A 17,514-nucleotide genomic window follows, 5' to 3' on the forward strand; every position below is an offset into this window, starting at 1 on the left:
AATTTAGCTAGAAAAGAAGGCTGCTTTCAGAGGGAATTTTTAGAAGCTAATATTGTCACCATTCTAAAATCCGACAAGGACCCATCCTCTTGCGCGAACTATAGGCCTATCTCCTTGATTAATACTGATATTAAGTTCTACTCAAAGATATTAGCTAAACGCCTTGCCAACCTATTACCTTCCCTGATTGACCCAGATCAGGTGGGATTTATCCCTCAACGAGAGGGCCCAGACAATACGAGGCGACTCCTTAATATCCTCACTTTTGCCTCGCGACTCCGAAAGCCACTTGCGGTCATCTCTCTTGACGCTGAGAAGGCTTTCGACCGTGTCAGATGGCAATTTCTTTGGGCGGTCCTTGAGAGATTTCACCTCCCTACTGACTTCATAACGGCCATTCAGGCCCTCTATTCGACTCCTACGGCTTCTGTGAGTGGCCTAGGCTTTCACTCCCCTCTCTTCTCCATCACAAACGGCACCAGACAGGGGTGTCCCCTCTCGCCGCTTCTATTTGCCCTCTCGATCGAGCCTCTTTCAGAGCAAATAAGAACTGATCCCCAAATCAAGGGTGTCACCCTATCGGGTACCTCACACAAGATAGCACTATTTGCCGACAACGTCACCCTCTTTTCGTCGCACCCTGAGCATAGTATCCCCAGACTTCTAGATATACTTGCCACCTTTGGCGCCCACTCCTACTACAAACTGAATATATCAAAAACTCAAGTGTATACACAAGGATTTACAAGTGCACAATTAGCTCCCCTCACTAAAAGTTTTAATTTTACCTGGACAGACCAATCTGTCCTACACTTGGGTGTCCGACTCTCTAGCAGCCTTCCTCAAATAATTAAAGATAATTATCTCCCTCTCTTAACTTCACTTCGCTCCCTACGAAAAGACTGGAATCTTCAGCATGTATCTTGGCTTGGTAGGATCACGGTGTTGAAAATGTCGTTCCTCCCCAGGCTGACTTACTTATTCCGCTGCCTACCCATTAAAATACCGAAACATTACTTCTCCAATTTCAGAGCGGGTTCACCAAATTTATATGGATGGGCAAACCGCCTAGAGTCGCGCACAGAGTACTTCAGCTCCCTAAATCCTCAGGTGTCATAGCTTGTCCGTCGGTGGTCCGGTACTATGAAGGCGCAATGCTTACCCATGTATCCTAATAGGGAGTAAAGACTTCCGATGCTAAATGGAAAGCCATCGAACAGACCTCACTACCCTTTCAACATAATTTGCGGGACCTAATTTGGACCCCACCACATTGCCGGAGAGAACTAGCCTTGATCAACCCTGTTGTATGTGAGTGTCTCGACTTCTGGGATAGAATCCGGCATCATCCGCATATTGCTCCTCATCCTTCCCCAGTCACCTCCTTCTTACGGGCCTACAAGACTCTCACCCCAATAAATGGGCCCAATTAGGAATTAATCTTATATCGGACCTTTTGATCTTCAACTCCCCGGGACTCATTCAAACAACTGTCCCAAATATATGGAGATATCCAGGTGCCTCCGTACTTATCTTTTGAATTTCACAGGATTAAGAGTTTTCTAAGCAGCTGGGGTTTTAAGCCCAATCTTGTTAGACCACTAACCCTCTGGGAGTCCACCTGGGCCAGAGGAAATAGGTTATGTAGGCCCCTCTCCCTTCATTATGTGCTACTAGGTGGCTCACCATGTCCGGTAACACCTGCCCATCTGTCCCGTTGGGAAACACGGATAGGGAGGCACATCACTCCTGAGGATTGGGAACGAGCCTTCTCATTGACCCAGAAGGCTATTCATTGCACAACGTTGTACGAGACCTATTTCAAACTTATCTCTCACTGGTATTATGTGCCCACTAGGCTAGCGAAAATCTTCCTGAATGCGTCCCCTGAGTGCTGGCGAAACTGTGGCCACAGGGGCAATCAATGCCCACATTTGGTGGGAGTGCCCTGTGATTCAACCTTTATGGCGAAAATGCTTTATAGTTCTACAGAGTATTGGCATCCTGCTCCCCAGGCTGTTTACCTCAGCCCTCCTCCACCTAAATTTACATTCCCTACCTAAACACCACGCATATATCTGTATTTACTTGTTTATGACTATCAAATACTCCATAGCATGTTCATTGAAAAAGGTACTACCCCCTAGTTGGTCTGTAGTTTGTAATAACATGGCTTATATATATATACCATGGAAAAGGACATCTTTTATAAATTAAATAAATCTGATCTGTTCGAGCTGGTCTGGGCAGATTGGAAAGAGCTTCACAACACAGACTGGAAACCCAACGCAGTTGCCCATGATGCTTAGCTAATTGACTGTGCCCCTGCCACGCCTACTACTCATATAATACGACTTTGACCAAGCTTCAAATACCCCCCTCTTCCCCCTAGCCCCCCCTTAACCCACTTCCCTACTACCCCTTACTTACATAAGAATATGTGATACTTTGAGGGCATAATGCCCTCCTCCTGATCCCAAGCTTATCACTCATGTTTTAAAGATTAATAAGACAAGTTCAGACTCTGCATTTTCATTTTGTTGAATTGTTTCTTTAATTCTGTTATATGAATGTATGTTAGGCCTCTAAAACTTGCCTTGACGTTTTGGAGCTGCGTCTCCTCAATATGTGAACATTCATCTCACTATTTCTCAATAAAAATATTTTTAAAACAAAAAAAAAAAAAAAAGGTAGAAGCAGGAGATTGCCAGAGAAAAAATAAAATAAAAAAGAAGAGTCAACCCCAAGGCAGCAGACAGGAAGGTTTGGTGTGATGAAACGTTGGCAACGATCATTGATATATTTTAGGGGTAGGGAAAATAAAAAAGGGGGGGAGGAGCTCAGTTATGGAGCTGTTAAGATTTTACATATGAGAAGACATTTAGAATGACATACAATAGACAGCTAGCCACACAAGTGAGAAAGGAGAAAAGGTGCAGAACTGTAGTTTTCAGTGTATTAAAATGCAGCAACTATTTTGATTTACACAAAAATTTTTGTATATGAAATTACTATTTTATTGAAACCGTAGCCCATTTAATTGGGCTGAGCTTACACTAAAAGCAGACATACTTATCTTCTATTTTTCTATTGTATACTTCTCTATTTCTCTAAAACACATTCATCCTTATCTTATCTCTCTATCTATACACAAAGGCTAATACTTAGATACTAAAAAGATAATTTTCAATTGCTCTTTCTTTCACCCCCCCTCTGCCCCCACACACACACTGGGCTGCTCCTTTAAAGCTTTTCTTTAGCGAATACAATAATATTCACATTTTCAATATAACTGGTGGTTTTAACATTCAAAATCAACAGTTTCAAATGACAAAATAATACATGTCTAAAATAATTTTTATTTGCGATTATTTGCTTCTCTTAATTATGGAGTAGGAGCTAGAAGGTAGGTAATAATGCAAAAAAAGGGATTTGAATATGGTTTCTTATGAAAAATATGACTCCTTAAACAGGTAGTAATCCTTTGCTGTTTACATAATGTAAATTTTGCTGAAAACATTGTATAAACAGTATAATTTTTACTTTTTATGCAGCCACTGCAAACTCGTGCTGGCTACCCCCTCCATGCAGGCTTTTTAAATCTCTTTTGACAAGCAGGTGGTACAGCCAATCGGATTTGTACCTCCAGCTGTATGTAAATCTATAGCTGCTCGCTCTTGTTTTTTGTTCGTTTATTCAATGCACTTTATATTCCTTGCCCATTTGCTCCAGAAACGGGAATTGGGCACCCATTGGATTAACACTAATATTTGCAAGTAAAACTATTGAGAAGCATTATTTCAGTAGGTTTTAGAACTTACATTGGGTCCCCCTCCGTGCATCTTTAAAGCTCTAACTGTTGCAACAAGAACAACAACATTCGGAACCAGTCCAGAGGCTCTGCATTTGATGTTGAAGAACTTCTCCATTCCTATATCTGCTCCGAAACCAGCTTCAGTCACTGGAAGAAAAAAAAAAGGACCGTTACACTTGAGACAAAGAAAATAATGCAACAACATATAAACACTATATTTTATTCATAGAAACATAAAAGTAGTACACAAACAAGGATATTTAACAGGTTCCTGAATGTAGAATCCCAATTACAATGTCAGCCTCAGGACCTATTTATTGGGCACTCCACCTGGCTGATTTTACTGACCACCCAGCTAAAATTTAAGCCAAAATGACCATTAAACACCTGGAGATGGTAATCTAAAATAATAAATTATATAAATAAAAATAACTCTGCAATGTACTTTCATTATTTATTTTGTCCCATTTTCCTGTAATTCCATTCTGAATTGTGATCTTTTCAGTTCCTGTTAGAAATGTAAGTGCTGAACCATTGGCTGCACACTCTAGTGACCTATTTATAACTGTCCCTAATTGGTCACAGCAGAGAAGGTAACCTAAGTTACAACATGGCAGCTACCATTGCTTTATAGACACTCAAACTTTACACTTATTTTGTCAATATTTAAACAGCTAATGAAACTTTAAACAATAAATCTACATTTTATTCTCAAGCTAATCTTTTCTTTGAATGCATCATTCTATCTAGCATACATTTAGTGTTTAATGTCTCTTTAAAAGGGACAGTAAAAAGACAAAATTCAAATTGTATGTTATATCTGAATCATGAAAGTTTAAACAACTTTTCAATTGACTTCTATTATCTAATTTGCTTTGTTATAAAGCATACCTAGGGTATGAGCAGCAGTAAACTACTGGGAACTAGCTGCTGATTGGTGGCTGCACATTTATGCCCGTTGTCATTAGCTCACCTGACGTGTTCAGCTAGCTCCCAGAGAGTGTTATGAAAGAATATCAAGATAATATAGCACATTTGATCATTTAAATACATTGGAAAGTTGTTTAAAATGATTTGCTCTTATCTGAATTTGTGAAGGAAAAAATGTGGGTGTGATGATCTATTAAGCAAACAATTTTTTGTCATGTTTGCTGCACAATCATAAAAACATAATTTATGTATGAACTTACCTAATAAATTCATTTTTTTCATATTGGCAAGAGTCCATAAGCTAGTGACGTATGAAATATATACATTCCTACCAGGAGGGGGCAAAGTTTCCCAATCCTCAAAATGCCTATAAATAAACCTCCCACCACACCCACAGTTTAACGGATAGACAAGTAGTGAGGTGATAACAAAAGGAGTAAAAAAGCATATAAAAAGAGGAACTTGAAAAATAATTGTGCTTTTATACAAAAAAAAACAAAACCACAATAAAAAGGGGTGTGCCTCATGGACTCTTGCCAATATGAAAGAAATGAATTTATCAGGTAAGTTCTTACATAAATTATGTTTTGTTTTCTTTCATGTAATTGGCAAGAGTTCATGAGCTAGTGACATATGGGATAGAAATACCCAAGATGTGGAAGTCCACAGAAGAGTCACTAGAGAGGGAGGGATAAAATAACAACCGCTATTTCCACTGAGAAATTAAATCCACACAATTAAGTTTTCATTGAAAAAAACTTAAATCAAAAGCAGTAGAATCAAACTGAAACAGCTGCCTGAATAACTTTTTTTTTTTTTTTACCAAAAACTGTTTCAGAAGAAGCACAATACATTAAAATGGTAAAAACAATAAAAGTATGCAAAGAAGACCAAAATACTGCTTTGCAAATTTGATCATCCGAAGCTTCAATCTGAAAAAGTCCAAGAAATGGTGACTGAATTTAGCAGAATGAGCTGTAAATCTCTGAGGCGGAACCTACCAAGCCTTCAAATAAGCCTTGAAAAACAAAAGCTTTAACAAGGATGCCAAAGAAATGGCAGAGGCTTTCTAACCTTTTCTGAAACCAGAAAAACAACAAATAGACTAGAAGTCTTCTGAAATCCTAATAACCTTGATAAAGAATTACAAAGCTCTTACTACAGCCAAAGGATGTAAATAACTCTAATAGAATACTTTAAGATTAGAAAACAAGTAAGAAACAACAATTTATCTACTAATGTTGTTCAAATGCACAACCTTAAGAAAAAAAGAAGTCCACAAAACAACTTATCTAAATGAAAAAATCGGATAAGGAGACACAGAAGAGAGCTGATAAATCAGAAACTCTTCTAGTAGAAGAGATAGCCAAAATAAATAATACTTTCCAAGACAGTAGATAATCTTTAAAGAAAATATAGGCTCAAAAGAAAGAGCCTGTAAAATCCTTGAACCAAATTAAGACTCCAACAATGAGAATTAATAAATGAACAGGCTTAATACAAACCAAAAAGCCTGAAAAAACAGTGAATATCAGGAAGTTTAAACAATCTTTCTAGGAAATAAAACAGAAAGAACAGATTTTTGTCCCTTCAAAAAATTTGCAGACAAACTTATCCAAACCATCCTGAAGAAACTGAAAAACCCTAGAAATTCTAAAAGAATGCCAAGAGAATTTATGAGAAGAACACCATAAAATATAGGTTTTCAAAACCTGATAATACATGTTCCGTGAGACAAGACTTATAGAGCCTGAAACATAGTGATAATAAAAACCTCTATGACTATACACTAATCAATTTCCATACCTTCAAATTAGTAATTTGAGATGGAAAAATGGCTGGCCAAAGAAAAAGCGGCCAAGGATGGCAACTGGACATCCGGACAAGATCCACATACCAAACCTGTGAGGCCATGCTGATGCTATCAAAAACACATGAGACTGTTCCAATATGATCTTGAAAATCACCCTTGGAAGAAAAAAAAAAAACAGAGGCGAAAGTATGTAGCCAGGTTGCAAAACCAAGACACTGCTAATACATCCACCATTTCTGCCTGAGGATCCCTGGACCTGAAAAGGTACCTGGCAAATTAAGAAAACAGATATGTATAGAGATACCATTCTCCTGGATGTAAAGACTGACGGCTGAGATAATCCATCTCCCAAATGTCTAAACCCGAGATAAATTCCACCTAAGAACGTATTAAAGATACTTAATTGCTAAGGAACTGCAAGTGCCTATTCGATGATTGAAATATGCCACAGTTGTGATATTGTCTGTCTGAAAGCAAAAAAAAAAAAAATGAAAAGTTCTCTCCCAAAAAAGGCCAAGCCTAAAAGAGCTCTGAAAATAGCACAGAGTTCTAAAATATTGATTGGAAACCTCGCCTCTTGAAGTTTCCAAACCCCTTGTGCTGTCATAGACCCTCAGACAGCTCCCCAACCTGTAAGACTTGCATCCATTAAGAATACAGTCCAGGAAGGACGAACAAAAGGAGGCCCCCTGAATAAAACGATGATAGTCTAATCACCAAATCAGAGAGAATTAAGTGTTGGGATTTAAGAATATCAACTGTGATATCTGAAAACAATCCCTGCACTATTGAATCGGAATGCAAAGCAAGAGAGGTCTCAGATAAAAAACGAGCAAAGGCAACCACGTCCGAAGCTGCAGTTATGAGACCTAAAACTTCCATGCACATAGCCACTAAAAGGTATGTTTTAGGATGTAAGTTAGACTAACACCAATACAATCGACTTTTGTCAGATAAAGACAAAGTCATGAACACAGAATCCATCTAGAAACCCAAAAAGAAGTGACCCTTGTCTGAGGAATCACAAAACTCTTAGGTAAAATAGATCCTCTAACCATGTGTTGAAGAAACAAAACTAGTTGATTCATGAGAGATTTTAATAAAAGAAATAAAATTAAGCTAATACCAAGATACCATCCAAATAAGGAAACACTACAATACCCTACTGTCTTATTACAGAAAGGGCACCCAGAATCTTTTGAAAAGATCCATAAAGCTGTTGCTAGACCAAATGGAAAAGCGACAAATTGTTAAAGCTTATCTAAAAAAAGAGATTCTCAGAACCAAAAGTGGTCTGAATGAAATAAAATATGAGGATAAACGTTCTGTAAAATTGAGTGGACATGAAACGACCTTGCTGAACAAAAAGGCATAATAGCCCTTATAGTCACCAACTTGAAAGTTGAGGCACTTACAAAACAATATAAAGTCTTCAGATCCAAGATTGGACTAAATAAGCCTTTCTTCTTTGGGACAAATAAAAGAATTTAATAGAAACCCAATCCCTTTTCCTGCTAAAGAACTGGTATAAACATTCCTGAAAAAAATTCACAGAGTGTACTGAGAAAGAAAGAAACTTTCCATAGATGGTCTCATTCTAAAAATCTATTCAGTCCCTAAGAATAATAAAGATTTTGGACTGGAATCATCCAAAAACAATTTAATCTGCCCCCCACTAGAAGAACTGGTTTGAGAACCGTACCTTCATGCAGTCGAATAACAAGTAATTATAAAGCGTTTTCTCCCAGAAGGATACAAAAAAACGCTTTTTCAGTGCTTGCACTCAGACTTAACCAAAATAGCAGATAAAAAAACAGTTGTTACCCAAATAAATGGTACACAATAAATTGACCTCAAATATGCCAAAGGGCTGCATTAACCCTGCCGGGATATGTATCTAAGACCCTTGGATCTAGAACAAGTATTTGTAGTCAGGACATTCACCAACTGATCTACATCACCGGACTAAAAGTAGGGCAGAAAAGACTCTAAACCTCCAGAAATAGTGGAGAAAAGAGAAATTAAACAAATTATTATCCTAAAAAGCTAGAGATAATAAAATATATATTTGAAATCATAATAATAGATATAGTAAACATAACAAAATGAATACATCAGAAGTAAATAAACAGAGTTAGATACCTGAGAATCTGAAACTGCTTATGCTATCTGTTCAACAACAAAAAAAGGTTGAAAGAACAGTAATGTCAGCCACAGATAAAGGCTGAGCTAAAAATATAAACAGTACATGAATATGCTCTACTAAGGTTATATTCAAACTCTAAAGAATCCTAAAAATAAGTACCAATTTCCATAGAAATAGTAGTACAGTCCCAAAATGGAATCAGGATAAACCATTCTTTAGAACATAATACAGATAGTACAGATAGTATCTTGAAAAGGAAAAACCCTCAGAAGCAAATTAAAATCTTAAAATCCAGATTTTAAAATAACCGTTAATAGGAGGACCAGGCTAATAAAAACTAAAAATGACAAATTTTCCTTAAAGAACGTTCAAATGAAAAATAAGGAGAATTTTTAATAAAACTGTCCCTGATACAGGATCCTTTGAGCCAAAGAAAACATTCATCAGTAGAATAAACTTAAGTATGCTGTTGGTCAGAAAAAAAATTAATTAAATCTTAATTTTGAAAAGACCTCGTAAGTTTACTTAAAGGCATAATAGCAGTCATAACCTTTATGATAAAAGCAATAACATGTGATGTCTGTAAATGAAATCAAGTACATGAACTGAATAAGTAAAAACAGTAAATGTCATTGTATATGTAGAAACATTTTAAGCATAAAATAAATAAATAATTGCCACAAAATTGAGCTGAAGAAAATTAACAGCTTAATAATAAAAAGAACACACTTAGCTTTGTAGAATTGTGTTTCAGGGCATCATAGTTTCTACAGTAACATAAGAGTCAGGATCAGAATGAAACATCTCGCAAAATGTAACAAAAAAAAAAAAAAAGGCAAACATTCAATTTCCACAATGTAACAGTTTCAGTAGATAGGAAATAAAGATAGTATTTTTTTTTTTTTTAAAACAAAAAAATAATCAAAAAGTAGGCATAATAGTTTTCAAAAACTTATGAAAACAGCGAGCAATAGAGGTAGAGGGGTAAATAACTAAATTTTGGCACCAAGAACGACGCATTACGCAAAAGGTAGTTAAACAATTTTTTGGCACAAAACTAACACCAGGAAATGACGTAACTCGCGTAATAACAAATGCAACTTCATACCAAAACAACTAGCGTCAACAAAGATGCAGGAAATGACTAAATTTGTGCCACTATAGGCGCAACTTTGCACCAAAAAAATTTTGTGCCAAGAAAGACGCAATAAATAACAGCATTTTGCGTCCTTGCGAGCCTAGATTTGCTCGCGAAAAAAATTGAGAAACAAGCAAAATTTAGAAAAGACAACCCCAGGTAAGAAACAAAGTTTAAATAAACTTCCCAAACAGGATTTCTAAACTGAAACTGTTTAGAATGCAACAGGGAAATATACATAGACCTGACTTATGGCAAATATAAGTAACAAAACATATATTTAAAACTGAGAGTGTCTTAAATAATGATACATACTTACCGAAAGACACCCCCATCCACATCCACATACAGCAGATAGCCAAACCAGTACTGAAAACTATCAGCAGAGGTAATGGTATATAAGAGTATATCATCAATCTGAAAAGGGAGGTAGGAGATGAATCCCTATGACCGATAACAGAGAACCCTTGAAAAGATTTCCTGTGAGAGAAATCAATAGGCAATACTCTCTACACATCCCTCTGACAAACACTGTACTCTGAGAGGAATTGGGCTTCAGAATGCTTAGAAGCGCTTATAGAAGAAAATCATAAAAAACTAAGCACAAACTTACTTCCCCACCTCCATAAGAGGCAAAGTTTTTAAAACTGAGTTGTGGGTGTGGTGGGAGGTGTATTTATAGGCATTTTGAGGTTTGGGAAAATTTTCCCCTTCCTGGTAGGAATGTATATCCCATACATCACTAGCTCATGGACTCTTGCCAATTACATGAAAAATCAATTTTTGTTAAATTATGCAATCAATATGTGTTTTGGATAGCTTATGTAACATTTATAAATAACAGAAAATGTTATAATATTGGAAAGTACTACACTGCCCCCTTCTGGCTACTTTATAATGCCACTCGGCTGGCAAAATTTTCTGTGTAAAACACTGAATTAGTATATTGTATTTATTGGCTTCACATAGCATGATTCAATAAAATGTATTTAAAAATAGCTCCAAGTATACTGACATACCCTATCTGCCCTTTGCTCCCCACCTCTTTTCTGTTAAATTTCTTTAAGTGTGGTAGTACAGTCAAACAGAAGCTGGTGATTTATTACATTTTATAAACAGGAACCAGTTATATAACGCCATTTTTGGGTCCCTTTAATAAATGCAATGCAAAATGAAATGCATACAAAATAAAAAGCTTTAAAGCCATTTATAATGGTCTACTTTTTTTCTTATTTTTTTTTAAATCTTATTTCCTTTGCTATGGCCAACGTGTGACAGATAGGAATGTGATCCTGCACTGATCAAGAAATCCTTGTGAAGAATGTTTTAGGGGCAGGGCTTCAAATCCTACAAGATCCACAAAAAAATTGTGTTTTTTTTGTCTCTTTATTTTCTCATCAGGAGAATGAGATCCATTTAAATCTAGGGGATTTTTTTAAATTATGTAATAGCTAATATTTGCAAAAATGTTTTGTTTTACTATATTTTTTCAGAGTAAAATCATTGCACTTAATACTCTTCAGGTAGATCATACACATCAATACAAAACACATTCTGTAGTTCTTGTTTGTATGTTAGTATGTCTATACACAATTTCAAAACGCGAATTGATAATCTGATCCACAAAGGGACAGTCTACACCAGAATTTTTATTGTTTAAAGATAGATAACGCCTTTATTACCCATTCCCCAGTTTTGCATAACCAACAAAGTTATATTATTACACTTTTTACCTCTGTGATTACCTTGTATCTAAGCCTCTGCAGACTGCCCCCTTATTTTAGTTCTTTTAACAGACTTGCATTTTAGCCAATCAGTGCTGACTCTTAGGTAACTCCATGTGCGTGAGCACAGTGTTATCTATATGGCACATATGAACTAACGTCCTCTAGTTGCGAAAAACTGTCAAAATACATTCAGATAAGAGGCAGCCTGCAAGGGCTAAGAAATTAGCATGAGAATACCAAGAGAATAAAGCAAAATTTATGATAAAAGTAAATTGGAGAGTTATTTAAAATGACATGCCCTATCTGAATCATTAAAGTTTATTTTTGACTAGACTGTCTCTCTAACTTATTTATGATATGGAATATATATATGATTTATTTTAAGATGTCAAAACAGAAAAACAACTTGTAAGCTTTAGTGAATATGCATTCTGCTAATAACCACATGCATTATTCAACTTAAAATGTTATTTTACAAGTGCTGAGAGCTCTTGAGTCTAGGATATCCCAAGGAGAGAATTCCACTTAAAATTGATATCAATGCATGGAAATATTCCACTCTCAAGCATCCATTAACATCATGAAGGCCTTTAGGTGGAAGGATAATAGGACTAAAACTACGCCAGCAATGTTAGATCTTGACGTCGGTTGGAGGAAGGAAACAGGATGCAGTTGTAATGTGTGGGGATGAAGGTTACACACTCTAAAGGAAATCAAGTTCAGAACAATTCCAGAAGCAAACAATGCAGCGTGCCAAGCTCTTCCACATGAAAACTCGTATTTGATCCCATACACCATCCAATCACTCCTATATTATTTCCTTCTTTGGAATCCAAGTGCCAAGAAAAATATCAACAAGTGCAACCCAGTGGGACTTGAGCAAGTTTGATATAGTTTTAGTTAAGTCATTACCAGATTAAGGAAGCCATTAAAAAGGAATAAATGAAAATCCCATTGACTGTAAAGAACACTTTGTATACAAATATAAAGAGAATATGAAATTGATATGTTCATTAAGCCCATTAAACATTATACAGGTGTCAAACCATACCCTTTAAAATCCTAAATACAGAGTTATTACTAGGTTGTATTTTATTAAGGGGTTATGAAACGGTGCTAGTTTAGCAATAAAAATAATATATATATATATATACACACACACACACACACACACACACACATACATTCAGTATATATCTACAAATTTCCAGTCGTCCACTAGTTGTGACCTAGAAATTGCAGCGCCTATCTTTTTTCATTGAGTGGACTAGTAACTTTTTGCCTCTGGGCTAGAAACAGATTGTGTTAAAAACAGCAAACAACTAGAAATGCTCAGTTTAGCCACTGCCCATAGACTGGAGCAGACATGCCGAGAACTTTAGTTGCATTCTGCCTCTTCTGAGCATGGATAAGAAGCCCACTTCCTGTCAATAGCATTCAATTAACAGTAACCCAGCTCATGTTACTCTAAAATATGACATGAAGCTAGATATGCCTTTTAAAATTATGAATAATATACCTGTATATTGCAATTGTTTCTGTTAAAGGGGCAGTCTGCTTGAAAATGTTTGTTTAAAAAGATTGATTACTCATTCATTACCAATCCCCCAGTTTTACACAACCAACACTCTATGATTACCTGTATCTAAGCCCCTGCAGACTGCCCCCTATCTCAGTGCTTTTTACAATCTTGCATTTAAGCCAATCAGTGCTGGTTCTTATGTAACCATTATCATTCTACACAGGAGTGGGCACAATGTTATCTACATGGCACACACGAACTAGAACTGTATGGCTGTTGTGCAAGATTTAAAAAAAAACAAAACACTGAACTAAGGGGCGGCCTGCTAGGGCTTAACAAATAGAATACTTATAAAGTATATTAATATAACATTGTCTGTTATGCACATCTGGGGAATGGGTAGTAAAGGAGTTACCTATCTTTTTAATCAATCAAATCAAATCAAATAGACTGTATACTAATTATATTATTACAACAGTGAAACGGACTGTTTTATATGCCTTTAACTAGTAAATTCAGTCGAAAGTGTGCATATTTATCAAACACTGCTTCCCACAGTAAACAAATGTGCAGGACAAGTTTGGGAGGATATCGGATTCTGCATGTATGGAAAATTGTAACTAGATTTCTATAGTATCTGATGTCTGCTTTGTAGAAACTTACTACTCCTCAATTTCTGCAACATACAGTAATCATACACCCATATCACTCGGAAGGAACTATGTGCCACTACATATTGACATTCTATGTCATTGGAGCTCTGCCCAAAAGACTGTTTTTTTTTTAATTTGCTTAGAAATATAACTGAAAATTAAGAGTGGTTCCCAACTTGTGGTAAGTGGTCATTATTAGCAGTGTGCAGTAATACACTAGTATTAATGTGCATTTAAAGGTTTTCTTGAGATCTTTTCAATTTTTTTAATATTCACTGACACATTTGTTAAAGTAGAAATGTTTACATTGCTGCTTTTTCAGAAGAACTTTTGAGTACAATGTCCCTTTAGGGACTGCAATATATTTTTGCCATGAACCACTCCGTATGTAAGAGACATTATTATAAACACATGCACAATTAAAGAGTGCTTCACATCAAGGCTATTTAACAGGGTCATAGCTCTCAACTGCTACAAAGGCAGCAGGCGATGGCACACAAATGTAAAAATGTGATACAAAAGGAGGAAGGATGGCACAAAAAGGGGTATAGTAAAAATAGCAGAAATGCATTGTGAAGACATGATACATACGGGTGAGAGCATCACCAAAAAAGGAAGAGGAAAGAGAAGAGGTAAGAGTATTGCAACACACGCACAAAGGTCAGAAATAATAGAACAAAGACACACAGAATACATGTTTTAGTAAGGGACATAACATTTGTTTTGACACCTTTTTCTTTACCCCTTCACGTTAGGACGTTCCATGACATCAAAACGGCACTGGGCGTTAACGCCATTATGACGGCATGGAGCTTCCTACCTTTTATTGCATCCTACAGCCTCCCCCCCCTTTGAAGCAAGCAATAATCAGACTGGGGGCATGCCTATCATCGTAGGAAGTTCCCATGATCCGATCCCGTCCTTGAAATCACGTGATGGTATTGATGACCACGTGAATTCATTTTTACAGCAAGTGTTAACATTGGAATTAACGCTTTGATGCTGGCACAAAAGAGGTTAATTGAACTCTACATAATGTTTTTTCACCCCATTCCCCAGACCGCCACATATACATATATATATATTTATATTTGGTAAGTATCACTATTGTTTACAAGTGAAAGATAGAAAAAGTCAAAATTTGCAGAGCTTTAGACTGAGAAATGTAGTACTTAACTGCTGACATATATTATGCATGTATAAAAAGATAATTTAATTTCCCTTTAAATATGGTTGGTAGGCCTGAGGTGAAATGGAAAGTACATTCTTCCTGAATACACGAAGCTTCATAAATATAACAAAAAATAAATTACAATACAGATAGAATAACTACAGTTGACGGCTCTAAAGCTGAAGCCAATATCCATATAGCTGACATATGACTCGGAAAACATTTATTTCTTATATTCTATGTGAAGACATATATCAGGATCATCTCTAGGACATCAGGCATTGGTACTTCAGTTCAGAACAATGTAAAAGGAAATGGAAACCGGACTGTTAGTTGCCATTTCATCCCTTGATGTAAACAAAACATTCCCAAGTGCAGCTGTACATCTGCAGGAAAGAAAAAAAAAATGGTGGAAGTTGATGAACTCTGCACTGTCAGGCACGACAGGAGGGATTAAGAAAATGTGCTGTAATTTAATGATAGTATTCAGAAGTAAGAAAAGTATATTCTGACCTGGTGGGGGTCACTTAAGTGTGAAAGTATCTTGAGGATGCTTTATAGGTCCATCACAAGTCTCACATCCTTATCCTGTGGTGACGCAATTATTAAAAGCTATATAGTTTTTGTTTGAATACAATTGTATAAAAAGGGTCAAATAAAAGTTAAAAGCTTCAATTCCACAACCAAACAAAAAATCTTTAGGTTTATTGTAAATGATGTACTTTGTGTCCTTTATTCGGCTTCTATACTGTTGGAATTATTAAACATGTATCTATATAGGGATTCCTTCTCTTGTTCAAATGTTATCAGTATCAGGGATGACTCTATAATTGGAGGTGAGATCATTGTTCCCATGCAGCATTTGACAGGGGTGGCAATCAGGGAGAGTAAATTCGAGCTTCTAGTATCCTAAACAGAAAACTCTGTAACTGATTGAGAATGTAGACAATCTACACGATGGGTACACTTAAGAAATAATTCTGTATGATGGGCACACTTCTAAAAAGTTTCTAACCATTTGATTTATTATTGATACTGTACAATTCCCGAGGATGAAAAAAATCCTCCTGAACTTTTCTTATTCAAGAAGGATCTCTTAGTAACTAAGATAGCCCTTTTGGAAATTGCTCATCCCATGTGAGGTTTTACAGCTGTATTCTTTAGACAATAATAATAAAAACAAAAAAACATTGGTGAGTCAGACCAATCAACCTAAATTTTAATGCATTTATCAGTAACATATATTCATAGCACCCAGTGAGCTTTCACAGAGTCATCCTAGGATTCTGGAGTCTTTGGCCAAGATAACCCATTTAGGGTTAGTCAAGTGGCTGTTCAAATGAATACTGGGCTATTTCTTCCTACCAGCACAATAGCTGTTCCACATGGTTGTCTTCTGGTAGGATAACCATCTTAGGTACAATCCGATAACTATCCAGATTGAGCATCAAACTATATTGTCCCAGAAAACACGACATAATCTACAAAAATGCATGATTCTAAGAAAGATACAATATTGTTGAGACAATGCATTTTGATGCCAGCTTTTCTAAGCTCTATAATGACTCTTACTGATATTTTGGCAAAAGTTTGCGAGGTAGAAAATTTGAATGGCAGACAAACAAACTAAAAAAGGAAATTTATGCTTACCTGATAAATTTATTTATTTTACGATATGACGAGTCCATGGATTTCATCCTTACTTTTGGGATATCGCCTCCTGGTCAGCAGGATGAGGCAAAGAGCACCACAGCAGAGCTGTATATATAGCTCCTCCCTTCCCTCCCACTCCAGTCATTCGACCGAAGTTAGGAAGAGAAAGGAAAAGCCAAGGTGCAGAGGTGACTGAAGTTTGACAAAAATAAAGACCTGTCTTAGAAAATGACAGGGTGGGCCGTGGACTCGTCATATTGTAAAATAAATAAATTTGTCAGGTAAGCATAAATTTCCTTTTCTTTTACAAGATATGACGAGTCCACGGATTTCATCCTTACTTATGGGATACAATACCAAAGCTATAGGACACGGATGAAAGGGAGGGACAAGACAGGAACCTAAACGGAAGGCACCACTGCTTGAAGAACCTTTCTCCTAAAAACAGCCTCGTTCGAGGCAAAAGTATCAAATTTGGAAAAAGTGTGAAGAGACGACCAAGTTGCAGCCTTGCAAATCTGTTCAACAGAAGCATCATTTTTAAAAGCCCATGAGGAAGCCACAGCCCTAGTGGAATGAGTTGTTCTGGAGGCTGCTGCCCAGCAGTCTCATATGCAACACGGGTGATACTCTTCAGCCAAAAAAAAGAGAGGTAGCCGTTGCTTTCTGACCCCTATGTTTCCCAGAAAAAACAACAAATAATGAAGATGTTTGACGAAAATCCTTAGTCGCCTGCAAGGAGAACTTCAAGGCACGGACTACGTCCAAATTATGTAACAGACTTCTTACAAAAAGGGTTAGGACACAAGGAAGAACAACAATTTCCTGATTAATATTTTTGTTAGAAACAACCTTAGGAAGAAATCCAGGTTTGGAACGTAACACCACCTTATTGGAATGAAATATAAGATAAGGAGAATCACATTGTAATGCAGAAAGCTCAGAAA

The 17,514-nt window shown here is 36.5% G+C and overlaps 1 protein-coding gene across 1 annotated transcript in view; it reads right to left on the reverse strand.

Moving 5' to 3' along the window:
* Positions 1-17,514, reverse strand: part of MTHFD1L (methylenetetrahydrofolate dehydrogenase (NADP+ dependent) 1 like) — a 1,099,716-nt gene that overhangs the window by 488,345 nt on the left and 593,857 nt on the right. Inside the window, exon 17 of the mRNA XM_053711891.1 lies at positions 3,822-3,961. Within this exon, the coding sequence (XP_053567866.1) occupies positions 3,822-3,961 (140 nt within the window). The remainder of the gene's footprint in view (positions 1-3,821; positions 3,962-17,514) is intronic.

Source organism: Bombina bombina, chromosome 4 (assembly GCF_027579735.1).
Source record: "Bombina bombina isolate aBomBom1 chromosome 4, aBomBom1.pri, whole genome shotgun sequence".
NCBI classification, from domain to species: domain Eukaryota; kingdom Metazoa; phylum Chordata; class Amphibia; order Anura; family Bombinatoridae; genus Bombina; species Bombina bombina.